This window comes from Onychostoma macrolepis, chromosome 05 (genome assembly GCF_012432095.1).
Source record: "Onychostoma macrolepis isolate SWU-2019 chromosome 05, ASM1243209v1, whole genome shotgun sequence".
Lineage (NCBI taxonomy): Eukaryota > Metazoa > Chordata > Actinopteri > Cypriniformes > Cyprinidae > Onychostoma > Onychostoma macrolepis.
Window position 1 is genome coordinate 7,195,767 of NC_081159.1, and position 22,298 is coordinate 7,218,064.

Here is a 22,298-nt window from a genome sequence, read left to right on the forward strand (position 1 = left end):
TAGTACCTAATTATATCGGTAAAAAAAAAATGAAGAGATTATCGGTTTAACACTTAAGGAGCTATTTGTACCTGACTTGACCGAGAAAATACTGTGATATATTTGTGATTTATGTACTGTAGTCAGATACATTCAATTATTATTATTATTATTCAATTTATTTACAAAACTAATTAGTTGAGATGTTACTTTATGAACTACATATTATTGGTGCACACAGATGCAGTTTCTTGTCAATGCCATTTTCTCCCTAAGGTATGGCCATTTTTTTTACATCCTCAACAGTGTTCTTTTTATTAGTGTCTGAAATCCTTCAAATCCTTGAGCAAAGGCACATTTTAGTCTGAGTTCTATGCACTGTACTTCATTGTACCCCTTGGCCAACCAAATCACCCTCCACCCACTCATCAGCAATTTGCACACTAATGCAGTCGCTCACTACTGTCATTACACACTCATGTATCCCTGAGAGTGCTAATAGAAACCATACAGGGAACATTCTAGATGATGGATTTCACAGTGTGAACGTCAGTCTGTGGATTGTAGTTCCTCAAGGGTATAATTATGGCCAAGGGTACTGGTGAACTATCTGTGAAAGATGCCTTGTTATTGGATAACTGTTAGATAGAGACGGTTAAAGCTTTGCAGATTAGAAGTTATTCATATAGTTACAGGACAGATGAGTAAGCCTACAGTAATGTATTCTTACTGTAACCCTGCATTAGCTTATAACAACATGGATTAATTTTAAATGCTTACATTATTGGTGTTCTTCATGCATGTGACCATAATGTTTAGCAATAATCCTTCCCCTTTCTCTCCATATTGTCAGAGCCAAGCATGACTCCGCCACGACGCTCATCCACTGCTGCTGACAGGTAAACCAAACCTCGCAAACATACAAAGTTGTAAATACAAGATTATTGGAATACATTTTACAAGAAAATACTATTGTAGTTTTTTTTAACTCAGAAATGTCACAGTTAATTCAGTGTGTTACTTTCTGTTTCTTTGTAATTGTTTGTGAAATTTTCTAGAATGAAAATTTCTAGTTTCTACAACCTTTTTTTTTTTTTTTGCAGTGTAGAATTATGCTAAACATGCAAATTGTGTCCAAACTACAAGTGTGACCTAAGAAGTGCTTAGCTTTAGCCCTGACACAACTCATGAATGATATAAATTTTGTGTATACATGCATAATGTATGTTATGTGATTGTATTCACTGTAAGATTTACATCTGTTTCTTCAGGGTGCCTACGGAGACTGTTCAGAGGAATAACAGCAGTAATACTGGTGTTATTCTGGACATTTCCACCCTAAAAATGGCCGATGTGGACTCTGAGGTCCCTCCTCTACCTCCACGATACCGCTTTCGAGATCTGCTGCTTGGGGATCAGTCTTTTCAGAATGATGACAGGTAACTTCCCACTGCGTGTCCTCAGCGGGTCACTCTCATAAAGCATTCATAAACACTGGCACTGCAGTCCACTTGTAGGGTTTTTCTTGGCATTGCTTTTTAATTAAGAGCTGAATAATTAAAATAAAGACATTGCAGCACTATAAAATGCATAACTACCAGTTATTATCGCTCCGTAAGAAGTAAAAACATAAAACTAACTTCCTCTATTGTCTTAAAAATAAAGGTTACTTACTGGCATCTATGGTTCCATGAACAACCATGGAACCTTTCCATTCCATAAAAGGTTCTTTATATATTTAGATTATTTAAAAAAAAAGGGTTTTTAAGAACGTACTTTAGGAATTTTCTTAGAGTGTACAATCTACCCTTGTTGATGTAAGCCAATGTGAACCTGTTAAGCTTCAAAGATCACAACAACTATTTCAAAGCAACTACTGTTTTTATGTGGACAATGTTTTTACTGTTATTACTAAGTGCACATTTAAATTATAAATGTAATTAATTTGTGGCTTAAATTAAACTAGACATGAATGAATAAAATAAATAAATATTATTTCAATAAATCTTTGTTACCACTTGCAGCACATTTTTGTTACTTGACAAAACATTTATTTTATTGTAGAAAGAGACTACATTTCAGAATTTGTTTTATAATTAAGCATTTCAGAAAAGGCATACGATGCAATCAAAGAATTTCAGAGCAAGCATGCAATCAAATCAGTGGACGGGAACTAACTGTTATATAATATCATACATAACATGCAACTGTACATGTGATGTGTGTGTTCTGCTTGCTTAATGGAGATATATACTGTATATTTACACTGTATACGTAAACGTTGTGCTTGTGTAAGAATAAGATGAAGTGTGTGTGTTGGTTTATAGGGAGCTGTCTTTCACTGTGGTGCTGAAGTTAAATAGAGGCTGAAATGCAGGACTGCAAATGTTTCTTCTGCGTCTTGCTCAATGACTCAACGCTTTGTGTTGGATTCAAGGCCGTGACATACAGTACAGTCAAGACTGCCTTGGTATAGGAGAGCCATTGTAGCTTATTTAAATAGCTGTGAGCTGTTGTCGCTGATCATGCATACAGAAGAAAACAGAGGTGAAATTCAGGGCAACCTTTACATTTTCAAGAAAACTTTATCATCCTTGGGCTTTGAGTGGGATTTATATTTCTGTGAATGCTGTTTTACAAGGGTCTACACAAGAAATACATTATTTCTGCATCATTCAGCCAACAATAACAGACATCGTGGCTGCTCTCAGTCTGCTGTGGTTTTCTTTGTGTATTCCTTATTGCCACAGTATCGGTTTTCCCACTGGTGAGTGAAATTGGTGCTCTATTACCCTGCTATGGCGTAAGCCACAAATCATTGATCTGTTTATTTGGAATCCATCTGCTTTTGTTCTTCTATTACTCCTCTTTTCTGTGGCATATCTCTGCTAGCCAAAACAGGTAGTCACAAGATTTACTGGTTTGGTTTATTTGCCTTGCAGTGCTTATGGCAACTATTGCACACTATTATTTGAGCCCTCTCTGGCAGGTTGTAAGTGGTCCTTAAATCTCAGGGGAGTCTGCTAACCTTCAAACTTTTCCCTTTCTAAGTTTGTCTTTTTTAGGCCAGGCCAAGCCAGGCCAATTTAAAGAGGACACTACATTATTTATCTTCACACTAAATCTCAACTGTGACTCAAGTTCCTTTAGAAACCAAGCACACAGAAAGCAATATCCTGCTGTGTGTGTGTGTGTGCTGTAATCATGGGCTCATTCCATCACTTATGGTTTCTTTCACTAACATGTCCTCTGTGAAGATATACTTGATTTTACACTGGACAAATTGGCAGGGTTGTAAGAAGTCATTTCTTACAATAAGAAGCTAATGTTAAATGCATAGCTCAACAGGATTGCATTTATTGAATCAAAAATAGGCAGATGGTAAAACAATAATATTGCAGTTTTAAAATATTGTTTGCTATTTGAATATAATATATTGTAATATATTTTATATACAATATATTGTAATATAATACTATTTTGTAAATATATGTAATTTGATCATGTAGTTTATTCCTGTGATGGTAAAGCTGTCATTACTTCAGTCTTCATTGTCACATAATCCTTCAGAAATAATTTTAATATGCTGATTCGCTCATCAAGAGAGATTTATTCTTCTTTTCATCAGTGTTTGTTGAAACTGTGATACTTTTTTCAAGATTATTTGATGAAAATAAAGTTTAAAAGAACAAATTTTTGAATGTATACTTGCTGAAAAAAAGTTCAATTCAATAATTCAATTAAAGGTATATAGTTATTAATTATGCTAATTTGTGACCCCTTTTTTTATGAACTTATCTGGAATGAGTCGCAGCTCTGAATGGTCAGATATTTCTGAATAATAACCAATAATAGCCATTATCAAGGACAACACATTTTATAACAAGCCACTCATTCTGGAATCCTGTATTTTGTTTTGTGTCTCTGCAGTCTCTTCAAGTACAATTAAATTGAATAATTCATGCCGATATTTCTGATTTGGTTAGTAGGTATAATTTTAATGTAAAAAAAAAAAAAAGCACTTTGCCAGAATGACAGGCTGTACGCCAGCTGTCATTTCATTATTATGAGGTACTATTGTAAAAGAGACAGAAATGCAACTAGTAGGCAGGAATATTTCAGCTCATGAAATACATTCTGTCTGTGCAAAAGAGCAATTTTGATCAGTAGAGATTACAGAGTGAGTGTGAGTGTGTGTGTGTGTGTGTGTGTGTGTGTGTGTGTGTGTGTGTGTGTGTATGTGTGTGTGTGGTTGAGTCAAAGGCTAATGCTTTAGCATGGTGTGAAGTCTGGAATCTCCACATGCTGCTGTCATTTCAATTATGATATCGTGTGTGGGAATGTGTGTTTGTGTCTGTTCTGAACACAGAGGTTGAAGGCTGTTTGAGTGTATGTGTGTGCTTGTATGTCCTGTGATTATCTCTAAGGTTATCCAGAGGTCCTTTCCTTCAACTTTTCATTTTGCTATTCTCTCTTTCTCGGTTGCATCACTGTTCCCTCCATTTCAGTTTCTGTTCATCCCTTTTTTCACTATTTATGTGTGTATATATGTACATATATACTGTGTGGGAGTTGAAGAGGACAGAGGACATTTTCTCATGCCAAAATGACAGTACAATGCATCAGCAGTGGGTTGTCAGTCTCATCAGAAAGTCAGAGGTGACTTTGTTCCAGCCAGTCACATCAATCTTGGCTGTTTGTGGTTGTATCAGTGAAAGCTATTGTATCCTCATCAACAGCAGCAAAAGTACTGCATTATTCTGGTCTAAACAATCTCCATACAAAATATCATTGGGTGTTTCTACGGATGCCTTTATGTCTGTACACTGGGGGGAAAAAATGGTGCAGAAAACTTTCATTCAAAATTGCTGGTAAATTTAAAAAAAACGGCATGTGACACACATAAAAATTTTGAAGTAGAAAAACTGGAATGGATTAAAACATACTCCAGTAATCTTTCAAAAAATTATTTACAATTTAAATGTATAAATATACACACACACCACCAAGTTTAGGGTCGAAAAGATTTTTAAAAAGATTTTTTTGAAAGCAATAACTGTTTTTCTATTTTAATAATTTCATTTGTTTAGTTTTTTTGTTTGTTTTTGTTTCGTTTTGATTTTTTTTCTTTCTGTGGTGGCAAATCTGAATTTTACTAGCATTCTAATATGCTGATTTGCTGCTGAATAAACATTAACAGTTATCAATGTTGACGATATTTTGTGGAAAATTAGAAATGTCTATAAAGAAAACTATCACTTTAAATCAATTTAATGCATCCTAGCTGGGAAAAAAAAGTAATAATAAAGAGTAGTAATATATGTGAAAATGCATGTATTTCATGTGTGTGTGTGTGTGTGTGTGTGTGTGTGTGTATAGATAGATGCACAGATAGACAGATCATTTCTATATACAGTATATATATATATATATATATATATATATAACTTCGACTTTAAGTCAAATTGTCTCAACATCCAAAGGCTTATTTTATGGTCATTGTAACAAATGTTTGCTAGTCTATACATATGGTTAAACAATTTAGCTAAACTAGCAGCTGTAAGTTTAAGTACCTTATTGCATAATATTACATAAAACTAATTCCAAAAAGCCCATGAGCACAACAGCTACTTGTTGGATTTGTTTCAATGCGGTATCTACGTAGTCAGACTTTCTGTCATTATAAATATATTGCTGTATATAATTTATAATGATCTTGATGTAATCAGTCTGGGGGCTTTTAAATGACGTCAATCAGACTGTGTGAGTGTGGAGGTGTTTTTCCAATGTGCTAATCTGAGTTTGTGCTGGCATGAGTATGAAAGGTGAAGGTGCTTTAGGGCTGTTCTTCAGCTGTTCCTTCTGTGATGCAGTCTAGACTAAAGGCCAAAGTAGCCTCTGCATCACAGTGAGTGGGCGAGTGCCATTTATTGTCAGAATATCCGTCTTTTACAACAGCCACTGGCTGCGTGGAGCTGAAGTTCTTCCTCGCGTAAATCATATGTTTAACTTTGCATTCCCAGAATGTTCTTCTCAGTGTGGAAAATTTACATTGATTTCCTGACAATAAAGTCACAGTCACTTAGGGAAGAGAGTATGAGCTGTGGATCAGTTTTCAGTATTTATTAAAAGAAGATGATCCCAAAGAAATAAAAAAAAGAGGAAGCAACTAAAGAAAAGTCAAACAAACACGTCAGCTTAACATAAAAGCAAGAAAAAAATAGATACACTGATACACAATGAAAGAAACTGAAAATAATTTGGTGTAGAAGCAATTTTCACTTAGTTGTTGTCAATTTTACAAACAATTACAAAGAAATGGCAAGTCATGCATTGATTTAAACATGCCATTTTAAAGAAGAAAATCTGAAATAGTATTTTATTGTATTTTGACCAACTGCAGATTGTTTTAGTAAACAGATAAAGCCTTCTAATACTTGTAAAAACCTGACGGGGAAAACTTTTGTTTCAAATGCAATCACCAGTGTTTTCCAAAGGATTCATTCTGATATGTTGACATTACCCTTCCCAAATAAAAGATTGTGGCAGAGCTGCCAATGCGACCTTTGGCTTGACAATTTGCAGTAGATTAAATGACATTGTTGAAGCCCTGGCTGTCGAAAGTGATAAGCTGGTTTAATGAAGGTAGCGAAAGAGAGAGCAGGAGCGAGAGAACACGTGGGTATGTGCGTGTCACACTGCTCAGCGAGTGTGAAGAGATGTCTCAGAGGTTAGCCATAAGAGCCATTCAGCAGAGGGGGAGACATGCTGCTTAGTGGAGGTGGAGATTTCAATCCTCTCATTAGAGCCTGAGTAATTTCCCCAAGACCAGAAAATAAAACAGCTTGCATTTAATCTCTTATTATACTGCCGACTCATATTACACAGTGCCGACAGGTGATTTTATGCTCATTTTAATCTAGTTTCTGTGGAACATATTGAATTGGTTTGTCAGATTAGAGTTCAGTTTTGCAAAAAGCAATTAAGGCAACGTTTTTTTCTGTAACAAAAAAAAAAAGAAAAACTGTAACAAAATGATGCTGATGTTGAGATGTGATTAAAATTGTGAATGTGACTGGATTGTGTGAAAGTGGATGTAAGTTCACCTAAAAATGAAAATTCTGTCATTTAATCACAATCATGTTGAACCAAATCGATTAACTTTTTTTTTTTTTCTCCCTGAAGAACATAACATTTTTAGATTTTGGTTACTGTCACGGAGCGAACAAGACGAGAGACGTGCAGATCCACATGCAAAGCTTTATTCAGAGACATGGTCAAAAATAGGCAGGGTCGAACACCAGCAAACAGATATGTTGAGGGCAAGACACAAGAGTAGTCCAGTAAACAGGCGAGGGTCAATCGACGGTGAACATAATGGATAAATCCAAAACGGATAATCCAAACAGACAGACAATAGTCCAGACGAGGGGCAAACAGAGTCCATGGCAAGACAAAGAGGTAATCCAAGACAGGCTATAATTCCAGGGCAGGCAGCAGACAGACAGGAAGAGATAAGCAGACTAGAATCAAGAGACGGATAAAACAAGATTAGACTAGACTTTGACAACTCGGAATGGCTCCGTAAAGTAGCTATCACTAGGAGAGCGATAAGCGCTAAACAATACTCGGCGATCTGAGTGGGTGTTATATAGTGTGTGTGATTGGTTGCAGGTGAGAGAGTGTAATCAGTGAAGTGGAGCATGCAGTCCAGAGTGACACAAAACAGTCTGTGTAGTGTGGGAGTCAATATAATGGAAGAACAACCTCTGGTGGCAATCGTACGGAAGGCCACGGGGCAGGATTTGTGACAGTTACCATTGCCTGTCGTGACATTTCTTCACAATAATGCTAAAAGCGCATTCTGTTTCATCCGAAAGAGATGAAAGTGTTGTATGTATCATTTGCAGTTTAGAAATGAAATATCTAAAAGGTTAATGTTCTATAGCATTTGATAATATCGTACCACCTACACTAAACCTAAGCGATAGTGAGATAGCATGGTTGCTTCAGCTAATTCATTTCTATTTTAGCTTGCTTCCACTAGTCTTTGAGCTATTTGTCTTTTTTTAATCAACAGCTCTGTAATCTTTTTTTTTTTTTTTTTTAACAAAAGTGTTTAGCCTAGGTTGCATCCAACACTGAGATTTTTCAACAGACATGCTTCACAGAAGAAAGCACAACCCGAATTCCGGAAATGTTGGGATGTTTTTTTAAATTTGAATAAAATGAAAACTAAAAGAATTTCAAATCGCATGAGCCAGTATTTTATTCAAAATAGAACATAGAAAGCATAACAAATGTTACAATTTTATGCACAAAATGAGCTCATTTCATATTTGATGCCTGCTACAGGTCTCAAAATAGTTGGGACAGGGGCATGTTTACCATGGTGTAGCATCTCCTCTTCTTTTCAAAACAGTTTCATCTGGGCATCGAGGTTATGAGTTTCTGGAGTTTTGATGTTGGAATTTGGTCCCATTCTTGCCTGATATAGGTTTCCAGCTGCTGAAGAGTTTGTGGTCGTCTTTGACGTATTTTTCGTTTAATGATGCGCCAAATGTTCTCTATAGGTGAAAGATCTGGACTGCAGGCAGGCCAGTTCAGCACCTCAACTCTTCTACTATGAAGCCATGGTGTTGTAATAGCTGCAGTATGTGGTTTTGCATTGTCCTGCTGAAATACACAAAGCCTTCCCTGAAATAGACGTCATCTGGAGGGGAGCATATGTTGCTCTAAAACCTTTATATACCTTTCAGCATTCATAGTGCCTTCCAAAACATGCAAGCTGCCCATAACGTATGCATTTATGCACCCCCATACCATCAGAGACGCTGCACTGTAAAAAGTGATAAGCTGACTTAACTTAAAAAAAAACAGAGGAAACCCATTGCCTTAAAATAATTAACTAAATAATAATTTAAAAAAAAAAAAAATTAAGTGAACTTGACAATTTACTTAGCTTATTTTTTTTTTATTATAATTTACTTAAAAATGTTAAGGCAATGGGTTTCCTCAATTTTTTGAAGTTAAGTCAACTTATCACTTTTTACAGTGTGGCTTTTGAACTGAACGCTGATAACACGCTGGAAGGTCTCCCTCCTCTTTAGCCCGGAGGACACTGCATCCATGATTTCCAACAAGAATGTCAAATTTGGACTCGTCTGACCATGGAACACTTTTCCACTTTGAAACAGTCCATTTTAAATGAGCCTTGGCCCACAGGACAAGAGGGCACTTCTGGACCATGTTCACATATGGCTTCCTTTTTGCATGATAGAGCTTTAGTTGGCATCTGCAGATGGCATGGTGGATTGTGTTTACCGACAGTGGTTTCTGGAAGTATTCCTGGGCCCATTTAAACAGAATCATGCCGATGAGTGATGCAGTGTTGTCTGAGGGCCAGAAGACCACGGGCATCCAACAAAGGTCTTTGGCCTTGCCCTTTACACACAGAGATTTCTCCAGTTTCTCTGAATATTTTGATGATGTTATGCACTGTAGATGATGAGATTTTCAAAGCCTTTGCAATTTGACGTTGAGGAACGCTGTTTTTAAAGTATTTCACAATCTTTTTACGCACTCTTTCACAGATTGGAGAGCCTCTGCCCATCTTTACTTCTGAGAGACTCTGCCTCTCGAAGACATCCCTTTTATAGCTAATCATGTTACAGACCTGATGTCAATTAACTTAAATAGTTGCTAGATGTTCTCCCAGCTGAATCTTTTCAAAATGTCTTGCTTTTTCAGCACTTTTGTTGCCCCCGTGCCAACTTTTTTGAGACCTGTAGCATGCATCAAATTTGAAATGAGCTCATTTAGTGGATAAAAGTGTAATATTTCTCAGTTTAAACATATATGTTCTCTATGTTCTATTGTGAATAAAATATTTGTGTGAATAAAATATTTGAAAAGTCTTTTAGTTTTCATTTTATTCAAATTTTAAAAAACGTCCCAACATTTCCGGAATTCGGGTCGCTAGTCATACTTGTTTGGAATAACGTGAGGGTGAAAAAAAGATGACAGAGTTTTCATTTTGGGATGAACTATCCCTTTAAAGGATAATGTGCACATCACATTTCATGACCATGAATAAACAGTGTTATGGTCACAGAGTGTGTGTTGTGGCCATGACAACTTTATTAGTGAGAACCACTATGATACCCGTTATCTCAGTTTAAACAGGCCGTCTGCCTCGTTTGCTATTTGAATTGTATACAAAGACTGTGATCAATGTAACAGTGAGGCTAAATCCTTCTCAGATTGTGTACATGTGTTTATTTCAAATCACTGTTCATTTTAAAAAAGATGCAAAAGGCGACAGTACAATATCATCACCCTGATTAATTATTCAACCCCCCTTACTGAAAAATGGCAGCCTATTAAGAGATTAGCCAAGAAATCTCATAGGTATTTTTGGAATATTGTGATGATTGCATAGCAATTACATGCAGACAGTTCCCTGCTAAATAACATTCAGTAATAACACGGTTGTTTAATATTCATTTTATGCTCAGTTTTTGTATTCTTTCATTCTCCTGGAGGGGTTGTTGAATAAAAATAAATAAAATAATCTCAGAGTGAATTCTCTGGTTATGGAATTAGACTTTTCTACTTGTTTTAAATACTGGGCTGGAAAAAATAACGTTTCCACTTTTCCAATTAATATTTGCTGTTTTAACATGTTAAAAATAAGTAACTCGATTAATGCTGCATCCAATTTTTGTTTTTTTAATGTTTGTGCAGTTATAGGCTTAGCTTTCAAGTGTGGCAATGGCAAATGGCTATAATTACTAAATTTATCCTGAGGAAAAATATCAGTGATACTGGCCTTCATTCATAGTACTTGGTAAAAATATATTAAATATATTTATATAAAATATGCCATTAAACAAAAATGTAACATATCAAATATTTAAAATACTCTCTTTGTTATTTCCACAGTAATTTGGGGATTCGGATATATTAATTATTACAAATTAATATATGTGACCCTGGACCACAAAACCAGTCTTAAGTCGCTGGGGTATATTTGTAGCAATAGCCAAAAATACATTGTATGGGTCAAAATGATAGATTTTCCTTTTATGCCAAAAATCATTAGTGCATTAAGTAAAGATCATATTCCATGAAGATATTTTGTAAATGTACTACTGTAAATATATCAAAATGTCGTTTTTGATTAGTAATATGTATCGCTAAGAATTCATTTGGATGACTTTAAAGGTGATTTTTCTCAATATTTTGATTTTTTTGCACCCTCAGATTCCAGATTTTCAAATAGTTGTATCTTTATAGTTGTTGTAAAAATCTAATATAGTTGTATATTTATACAGCTTTCAGATTATGTATAAATCTCAATTTCGAAAAATTGACACTTAAGACTGGTTTTGTGGTCCGGGGTCACATATTATGATCAATTGTGATTAATTACAGAAACCTGTGGGATTTAATTAGTTCATTTTTGTAATTGTCAGTCAGTCTTGGTAACAGTCCTAATAATAACATTTTTTTTCTTATTTTAGTTTATTTAGTTTCTTTATTTGCACACATTCCTTTTTTTATTGTCTACTGCATAGCTCATTCTTTTAAATCTCAATTATTCATGCTTTTCTTTTTGTAGTGCTTCTGTCCCCCACTAAGATGCTCAATTTTCTTGTGAAATGTGCCATGAAATCTCAGAATTACAGCCAGCAATGATCCTTTCATTTAGATGTCTTTTGGACTGCCTTTGTCTTGGGCTTTCTATCTCTGCTTCCCTTAAATAAAATGCAATAACGTGGAACTTGTGTAGCGCATAGAGCCTTATTCTGAATAATCCATCTCTAAAATCCATCAGCTTTCTCCGTGTGATTCTCCCACCAGACCTCCAGACAAGAGCATCTTGCACATGCTGTATCAAGACTGGATAAGGATGTCATATTATGCCTGAAGGCATGAAGAATCCAATACTTTGTGGAATATAATATCTGTAGAAGAGCATTAAATGCATTGCAGCATGTGTTGTTTCTCACATGCGTGTTTGCTGCTGTTTTGGCTGATGCCGTGCTGACTGTGCCCAGTGGGGCTCTTGCACTGATTCAGGCAGCTGCTGGAGGAGTCTGGAGCTCTCAGCTCTGTGCTAATGTGTAGTGACATGAAATCATCTCTACACTCAAGACTTCCATCTGCTGTTCTGAAAGGGGAAATGGTTTAGTGATTAGTGGTCTGTTCTGTCAGATGCTGTGCTGTGAATTCTCTGACTGTGGCATTCATTTTTGGAACATTTGTTTGCTTGACTTCAGATAATTTGTGGTTAACAGCAGAATTTTTTATTTTTTTTTAAATCCACCAGTAAGCATACAGCATAAAGAGGTATACAGCATTTTTAGATAAGCCACCACACTTCATACCCAGTCATATATTTTTTGATTAAACCTTCATCAAAGAACAGGTTTAATTAGTTGTGTCATTTCTTTACGATGTAAATGTGTAGTTATCACCTTAAGGAGCTCTTTCTAGGTTATTTGTTCAGTCTTTAGTTTGTTCAGTCAAATTACTTTGACAAATTATGTCTGGTTATGTACATCATATCTAATTCACACTTAGCATTAGCAAAACTTTATGTACTGTACATCCAATTTTCACAATTTTTAAATTTATGTTTGAAAACATATAACTTGATCTTAATTACACACCATTGTGCTCTATTAGTGCTTTACACTAATCTGATATTTAAGAATATTAAATATCTATATATTTATATCTATCTATATATCAGCAGAAGAAAGTCATACAAATTTGAAACATCATGAAGGTGAGTAAATGATTACAGAATTTTACAAACTATCCTATTAATATCAATGTATCGTCAGAGACACAAACAGTGTGATGTAGATGAGATGAAAATATGTATACAGTTAGAAGTTATTAGAGTTCAGATCAAAGGGCATGTAAAATCTGAAAAAGAAAGTGTAAAATGCTTTGTTTATTCTACTAACTTGTACTGCAGTGCATGAAATGCACACTGTAAAAAAAAAAAAAAAAAACTTAAAATTTTGAGCCAACTTAAAATTAAGGCAACCAGCTTCAGCAGATTTGAGTTTGCTCAACTTATCTCAATTTTTTGTTGTATAAACTTAAAATGACAAGTTGAGAAAACTAAATTTTTACAGTGAAAGTACTCCATTAAAAAGAGATACTTGTGCTACCAACCAACATGTCGAGTTTTTAAGGTCATTGTTAATTTAAAGGGATAGTACACCCAAAAATGAAAATTCTGTCATTAATTACTCACCCTCATGTCGTTCCAAACCTGTAAGACCTTTGTTCATCTTCAGAACACAAATTCAAGATATTTTTGATTTATATCTGAGAGCTTTCTACCCTCCATAGATAACACTGCAACTACTACGTTCAAGGCCCAGAAAGGTAGCAAGGACATTGTTAAAATAGTCCATGTGACATCAGTGGTTCAACCATAATTTTATGAAGCTACAAGTATACTTTTTGTGCACAAAGAAAACAAAAATAACAGCTTTATTCAACAATTTCTGACGAACTGTAAAAACTAAAGGTTCCTGGAGGCACCTTTTGGGGTTCTTCACTTTGCCACTCTGTAGAGCCTCTAGGCACCCTTTAAAAAGGGGTGGTTCTCTGAGGAACTTTTAATGGTTCCTGGAGGAACCCTTTTATTAAGAATGGTCAGGAACCACCTTGGTGCTTCAAGGCACCATTTCTCAACTTCAGTTCTTTAATATTTGTTCTCCTTTCCCTCCCTCTAGTTTATTGTTCCTGCTATTGACATTTTTAATTATTTTAATAAACTGAAAAACTAAAATGAATACATATCAAACATTGTTTATTGATTAACAACAATATCCATAGAAGTTTCAAATAAATAATCAATACTGCACATCACAATCCAATTCATGGGAACACCAGTGTTAATATTGTTATAAATAAAAAAAATAAAACTTACACCTTGACAAAAACAAATGAATGTGACTCAAATATCTTAGAACTTTAAAACAATCATACCTCAAATAGTACAATTCAAATGAGCAAATTTAATTCAAATTTAATGTACATTGCAGTCAATGATAACATTCTTTCTTGTTCTAAATAGAGGTCACAGATTTGGAAAATTCACACAGGAAATTAAGAAATTGATAAGCCTCAAGACAGCTGTAGGTAGCTTGATGATCTCCTCTTGAATACCCAACAAATGCAGCAGAAAAATAGTACACTTTGCTGTACGTTTAACAGCTTTTCTGTATAATGTTGAATAGAACAATGGCACTTATAGTATAAGGTGAAATCATGTTGGTAGGTTCGTCAGCAAGTAGCTCCTCACCATCAGGAAAATCTGCAGTGATGCTCTCACCAAATGGGTCTCCATTACCACAGTTGGTGTAAGATTCTGTGTAGTTAGTTGAAAAAGGAGGGATTTACATAATTTAATAACAAAATATTGACATTTATTCATTTAGCACATGGTTTTATTCAGAGTATCTTAAAAATGAGGAACATCACAGGCAATATTTTGTTATATTAGTGTACTGATTAATGGTTGTGGACTAGTTAAATGCAATATCTATTACAATAACACAGAGTGTACGTATATTTGAATGTATTTATGTATGTATGTGTTCGTGTGTGTGTGTGTTCGTGTGTGTATATACACAGGTGCATCTCAAAATTAGAATATAGTGAAAAAAATTTTTTTTTCCTGTAACTGGTTTCAAAAAGTGAAACAAAAAGTTTGTTTTAATCTTGATTACAGCTTACAGATCACGAAAGCCAAAGATATGTACATTTGAGTTGAATTAAATGACCATCCCTACAGTATAAATTCCGGGTGTCTGCAGCAACACACATTAAAGCCTGAACAATAGTTTGGTGAGCTGTCGAACATGGTTCACTTGGCGCTGTAATGATTTGTTTTGCTAGAGACAATAAGATTGATGATTTGAATAGGAATAGCTTTAACTGCAGCAATCCAATACTGGATTTTTGACTTGAGCTGTAAGCTCTAGTCATCAAAATTAAAAAAAAAAAAAAAAAAAACTTTTGAAATGTTTTACTTTCATATATTCTAGATTCATTACATGTAAAGTTTCACTTTTTGAAATAAGTTACAAAAAAACACTCACGATATCCTAATTTTTTTTTTTTTAGATGCACCTGTGTGTGTATGTATATGTATTATATATATATAAAAAATGTATGTGTGTGTGTAAACCTCAAAATGCACAAACTCAGACTTACCTCAATTAATCATATACAGTCCAGCACAGCAGGTGGGGGGGGGACATAAACTATAAGTAATTGAATGTTTTAGAGTGGTTTCTGATGTTTCTCCGCAATTGTTCACTTATTTACACACCTTCAAAAGATGAGGTAAGTCCGGAGAGATCACTTTATTGTCAGCCAGCAACAGACATCAGCAGCTCCAGCAGTCCACTACAGAGACATATTCATGAAACATACAACGTCTTCATTAACTGCTAAAAAAAAAAAAAATGGATAAATTATAAACTTTAATTCAATTCAGTGTAACGTTAATAGTGTATATAAGACTGGATTCATATATAATTTTGGATTAACGTTAGGCCTCACTCTGAAACACTATTTCAGTTATTTCAAAGTAAAAAAATAAATAGGCCTAACGTACTTACATTAGTGCTGCTCAGTGAACCCTGTGAAATTTTAAGAGAACTCAAGTATGTATACGTTCTGAGGAGAGAAAAGGACAAAAACAGTTTTTTTCTGTAAGTTAAATGAATCGAAAAATAAGCTAAATGTATTAGATAGTCTACAGTACATGTAACATGGATGGGTAACGATTTAACAAATGTAAAAGACAACAAATTAGTTCAGAAAAGAAGAGAGTTACAATGACTAAAAGTGAACAATGAACAAAGCTGACTAAAAATCACCGTTTGTGATTTAATAGTCTCCATTTCGTCCCACGAAGTTCATTATGATAGTTAGCATCGCGGCTATTAAATTAGCGGTTAAAATGGTATAAAACAAACATTTAAATATAAAAACATTGAGTTAAGCTTGTCAGTACAGAAATTTGTATACAAATAGTAAATCTGTATATTTATCCTGGAGAATTTACTCACCTTTTGTTAGACAGTTCTGCGCTGTGGTTGTTTCTTTGAGGAGAGGAACCGTTAATGATACTTTGTATTTGAAATCGTACTTGCCTGTATGGCCTTATATGTGTATGTTCCCTAATGCTGAAAACAGTGTTTTCAGACATAATTTTTAGATATACATGGCTGATTTGTAGATTTTGCATGTCCCTTTTTTTTTTTTGACAATTTGTAAGACTATTTAGTCTTTTCTAATCATGCCCAAGTTTTTTGTTTTCACATGCCAAGTGCCACAAAAGTGATTACATTCCGTACCATTCCGAATAAGTAAATAATAACAATAACAACAACAACAACCATCAGTCCTATTTCATTTCTGTCACATGAATCTCTGGGTTCCTCCAGATGCTGGCTTTTACAAGTCAGATCTTCCAGGAACCATTTCAATGTTAACAGATCTTACAATAACCCTTTTTTTAAATTTGAGTTCCTCCAGGAACCTCCAGAGCACTTTGAGGTCTCAGTGTAATGAAAGGGTGACTCCAGAACCTCAGAACTGGAAACAAAGTGCTTCAAGGATCCCATAAGTTCTTGCAAGAACTGCAAAGACTGAAATGTTTCCTCCAGGAACCCTATTATGAAAAAAAGAGCTTTGAGGCACTTAAATTACATTTTGAAGTTCCTCGAGTACTCAAAAGGATATTTGAGACACCTTTCGTTTTTACAGTATACTGATGTCACATGGACTATTTTAGTGATGTCCTTACTACTTTTCTATCTCTATAATTAATGACCGAATTTTGGGTGAACTATCCCTTTAAGGTATTTTATCATGTTAATGGGTGAAAATATTTCCTATTTTATGGCAGAAAAGCCACAAAACCAGTTGTTAAAATAACTAAGACATCGGAAAATACATTGTGAATTACATTCCTTGCCAAATGGCTAAGTGATTTGGCTAACTAACATATATTAAAAATTAAGTTTTTTTGGGAGGAGATAATTGACTTCACAAGTAAATTTCTTATTTTCCATGATGTTTATATTTTTCATGATATATTATATAACTTTATTAGTTAAAAATCTTCCATTAGTTCCTTAAAAAAAAAAAAAAGGTTGGTTGTTGCTGTGAATGTCTAGTAGATTCAGATTATTGAGATTTCTCCTCACGCCTCCTGAGCTCATAAAAATCAATAATTCTCTGACAGTAACAATATCACTGTCTCAGGGAGGATTGGGAAAGATGATTATGGCTCTTCCTCTTTGACCACAGGGTGTCACTGTGATGTTTCACTGGTGGAATCCCCTGTCTGCTGTTCTCATAATCTACTGTTACATAATCATCATCCTCAGTGCAGAGACTGAGAGAGAACTGAGACTCCCACTCAGCCAGTTCTCTCTATTCGTGAAGACTTTATGCTTACAGCAGTGTTGATGTTTGGTTTCTGGCGCATGTGCCGTTATCATTTATATAAAAGGTGTTTGGTCTCTGGAGATACACTATACACAGTAGGTAATGCTAGTAAGCATGAACAGTTTCTTAAGGGTAAATGCTAACTTTTGGCAAGTACACATATTGAGTGTCATAGCGAAAAAGGACAATATAGTGTTGAAGTGTAATTGAAATGTCTCACTTTATCAGTTTACCAGTGTGATCAGTAAACCCCACAACAGCTATACAAATAAGCATGGCTTGACTTGAGGAGAGGTGTGATATTATGTTTCTAGACACTTTTGCTTACAATTTTCACTTGGCGGACCATATGGGAGAAAATCCCATTGATTTACACCCTTGTAGTGTCCTAGCAACCACCCAGTCACTATAGCAACCACATAGCATCACACTAACAACCACCCAGAATAATGGGCAACTGCATAGCAACACCCAGGAGATCAGCAACTACACAGAACACTCAAGCAAACACGGTTAAAACAACCACCCAGAACACTGTAGCCAGGGCTGGGAAGGTTACTTTTAGAATGTATTTTGTTACAGATTACAAAATACATGCTTTAAAAAGTATTTTGTAACGTATTTCGTTAGATTACTTAATTTTAGTAACTTAATCTAAATACTTTGGAATACTTAAGTTAAATGGCATATTAACTTTGATGTCTTATGTTAACCACCTCTAAATAAAAATGGGTGGCATGAATACATTTAAAACAATTATAAATGCATAAATAATGCTATGAGATTAATATTTTCAATACAACATTTTAAACATAGAAATAAAAAATTATGGGAGGAAAATATGTTTTTAAATATGAAACTAAAACCGCCAGTAGGTGGTGGCAAATCACTGCCTTAATGAAAGAGTCATGGAATCATTCGATTCGCTCAAAAGGTTCATTCAGGAATCAAGAAAGTGATTTTATTAATGTAATTGAATCATTCTCAGCTGATTCATTCAAAACGCGGCTTCATTCAGGAACCAAATTGGACAATATATTTAATAGTCAGGGTCCATCACAGGGTCCCTCAGCAACCGCCTCCACTTCCGCGACAGGAGGGGCAGGCGGCTGGGAATGGCCTCCGCAGCCACGACTAAAGGAGCCCTCGATGAGTCTCCATGGACAAGACGTGATTCCTTAAAACTGTTCCTGTGGGCATGACCAGACTAAAACCCATGACTCGGAGGACATGGCACAGCACTCCTGGCCACAAATGCTTATTTGTGGACTGGATCCACGGGAATGGGAACGGCACTCCTGGCTGAAAACTGGGGAACTGGGGAAGGAGTCAGCGTCGGCCGATGGGCTTGCCACATGCACTCCAGGCAGGCTTGGGTGAGTGGCGGCCGGCGGGCTAGGCAGGGGCGGTTCTAGGGTGGGGCTAGGCAGGGGCGGTTCAGTGAATACATTTTCTGAAGGTCTGAAACTACATTTTTGTTTGCATGTGTTAAGGATATAATAAATAAAATAAAAAAATTAATTGTACTTATTGACCTACACATCTGCATGCAGACACCCAACTTTGGAAATCCATTTACAGATTTAACACCCAGTCCTGAACATTCGTGTTTTTCCATATTTTCATATCTGTAAATTTGCTAAGGTGATGTATGTGTTTTAATGGTCTAGCGGTTTAACTTTTGTCAAGTAATTCTGAGGATTCGGGTTCTAATCTACTCTTGTATATATTTTTTATTTTTTTTAATTAAAACCAAAGTGGGTTCATCAGTGATTGTATATCAAGAGCAAGGACACGTTTGTGTGCATTTTTTGTGCTTTTAGCAGAACGAAGCGCTCGTTCGTCTGTGTGAAGATGCGCATTGTGCGAGCGCCAAGAGTGAACTAACAGGGGCAACGAGCGCTATCCATAACACACTGATAGACCGCCTGTTAATAACGCATGGTTGTTATTTAACAGGCTGTTATATAACACGTACCAAATTTCTTATCGAATGGAGATGTTTCCTTCTTTTAGGTACATCCAACCATGCGTGCCACGAGATGATCGTGCTCTCTTGTCTTTTGGAGAGGAATGCGGTTGCCTAATTCCTGTGTGTGTTGAGAGAGACGCACGCAGAGAACTGTTCAATTTAGTTTGAAATTGAGAAAGTAGTTGAGAAACAGATAAGATACTGATTTTATTTTTTAAATGCATAGAATTATAAAATAAAACGTAAATTATAAACGGGCCTGTTTTAGGCTTTTCCTTATATTTTAGACATTCATCTCAGACGTGCTTTTAGAGAAAAATGCATCTTTACGGATTACATAGTTTAATGAAAGAGTTTATATTTTCGAATAATTGTTTAAGTAGTAATTTAAAGCTTTCTATTGAGATATTTTTATCATGTCTAGAAAAAAAATGCATGTGATGGTGCTCCTTCTGCAGAGCGCGCGTTAAGCTTCCACTCTCAAACGACTAGATATGAGTCTAGACTGCATTTACACTGCAGGTCTTTATGACCAATTCCGATTTCGTGACTATATCCGATTTTTTAGACGACGTGCTTACATTTCTTTTAAAAGTGACCCGTATCCGATGTGTGCATTTTACACTGCACTTGGTGAAATAAGCCAAAAATAGCATGCATGACATCACAAATCAATTTGAATAGTACATTGAGTTTAATTTATTGACATGGAATTCATATAGAAACGTTTTTAATGCAATAGTTACATCTATAGCCTACATCAAAATAATTATATATCCTAGTACAAATTCTTCAGGACAGTGATGTACGCAGCTCTGCTGAAAGCTTGCAAGTGGAATAATACTCAGGTGGTAGATTGTTAAGCATGTCACATCGTCTTTGTTTTTTGTTTTTTTAGTAATTGAAACCAAATGCGTTCATCAGTGATTGCATATCAAAAGGCAGGGACATGTTTGTGTGCATTTTATTTTGTGGTTTCAATTGAACGAACGGGACTGAAGCGCTCGTCTGTGCACGAGCTGTAACTGACAACAGCGGCAACGAGCACTCAGCGTGATTTCAAAAGCAACACATTTCAGCGTCAGATCGCCTTTTATTTAAAACAAACGAACGAAATTAATACTCTGCTACTCAACTAGAGATGTTTCATTTGTTACAGGTATGTCTGTACCGCGAAATGTTTTTAAAAAAAACTCGCTTTTCAATGACATAGGAGTCGCATTTACAGGGGAATATCCGATCTGACCGCTTACACGGCAGGCTCAAATGCACGTATCTGATTCAAATCTGATTTATTTCCACATATGAATGAGGCCTGAAATCGATCTGAGAATATCGGAATCCATGTGATTTTTTTTTCTGCTTACACGGTCGTGGGCCATATGCGATCTGTGCCACATGGGAGGAAAAAATCGGAATTGGGTCACTTGAACCACGCAGTGTAAATGCGGCCTAACAGCGCACGTTTATATATGGGTGCTGGTCATATAATTAGAATATCATCAAAAAGTCGATTTATTTCACTAATTCCATTCAAAAAGTGAAACTTGTATATTATATTCGTTTATTACACACAGGCTGATATATTTCAAATGTTTATTTCTTTTAATTTTGATGATTATAACTGACAACTAAGGAAAATCCCAAATTCAGTATCTCAGAAAATTAGAATATTTACATTTGAGTTTCAATTAATGACCATCCCTACAGTATAAATTCCGGGTATCTCTTGTTCTTTGAAACCACATTAATGGGGAAGACTGCTGACTTGGCAATGATCCAGAAGACGAACATTGACGCCCTCCACAAAGAGGGTAAGTCACAGCAGGTCATTACTGAAAGGTGTGGCTGTTTACAGAGTGCTGTATCAAAGCATATTAAATGCAAAGTTGACTGGAAGGAAGAATTTGGGTAGGAAAAGGTGCACAAGCAACAGGGATGACCGCAAGCTTGAGAATACTGTCAAGCAAAGCTGATTCAAACACTTGTGAGTTTCACAAGGAGTGGACTGAAGCTGGAGTCACCACGCTCAGACGTCTTCAGGAAAAGGGCTACCAAGCCACTTCTGAACCAGAGACAACGTCAGGAGCGTCTTACCTGGGCTGTGGAGAAAAATAACTGGACTGTTGCTCAGTGGTCCAAAGTCCTCTTTTCAGATGAAAGTAAATTTTGCATTTCATTTGGAAATCAAGGTCCTGAGTCTGGAGGAAGAGTGAAGAGGCACAGAATCCATGTTGCTTGAAGTCCAGTGTGAAGCTTCCACAGTCTGTGATGATTTGGACTGCCATGTCATCTGCTGGTGTTGGTTCACTGTGTTTTCTGAAGTCCACAGTCAACGCAGCCATCTACCAGGAGATTTTAGAGCACTTCATGCTTCCTGCTGCTGACCAACTTTATGGAGATGCAGATTTCATTTTCCAACAGGACTTGGCACCTGCACACAGTGCCAAAGCAACCAGTATCTGGTTTAAGGATCATGGTATCCCTATTCTTAATTGGCCAGCAAACTCGCCTGACCTTAACCCCATAGGAAATCGATGGGGTATTGTGAAGAGGAAGATGCGATATGCCAGACCCAACAATGCAGAAGAGCTGAAGGCCACTATCAGAGCAACCTGGGCTCTCATAACACCTGAGCAGTGCCACAGACTGATCGACTCCATGCCACGCCGCATTGCTGCAGTAATTCAGGCAAAAGGAGCCCCAACTAAGTACTGAGTGCTGTACATGCTCATACTTTTCATGTTCATACTTTTCAGTTGGCCAAGATTTCTAAAAATCCTTTCTTTGTATTGGTCTTAAGTAATATTCTAATTTTCTGAGATACTGAATTTGGGATTTTCCTTAG

The 22,298-nt window shown here is 35.9% G+C and overlaps 1 protein-coding gene across 14 annotated transcripts in view; it reads left to right on the plus strand.

Moving 5' to 3' along the window:
- The window catches only part of kcnt1b (potassium sodium-activated channel subfamily T member 1b), a 127,989-nt gene that overhangs the window by 13,239 nt on the left and 92,452 nt on the right, over window positions 1-22,298 (plus strand). For all 14 annotated transcript variants that reach the window (XR_009271283.1, XR_009271285.1, XR_009271286.1 and 11 more), the window contains 2 exons: window positions 833-878; window positions 1,251-1,418. Coding sequence is in view for 7 of the 14 variants with exons in the window: in XM_058775381.1 (XP_058631364.1) it covers window positions 833-878; window positions 1,251-1,418 (214 nt within the window). In the remaining 7 variants the exon portion in view is untranslated. The remainder of the gene's footprint in view (window positions 1-832; window positions 879-1,250; window positions 1,419-22,298) is intronic.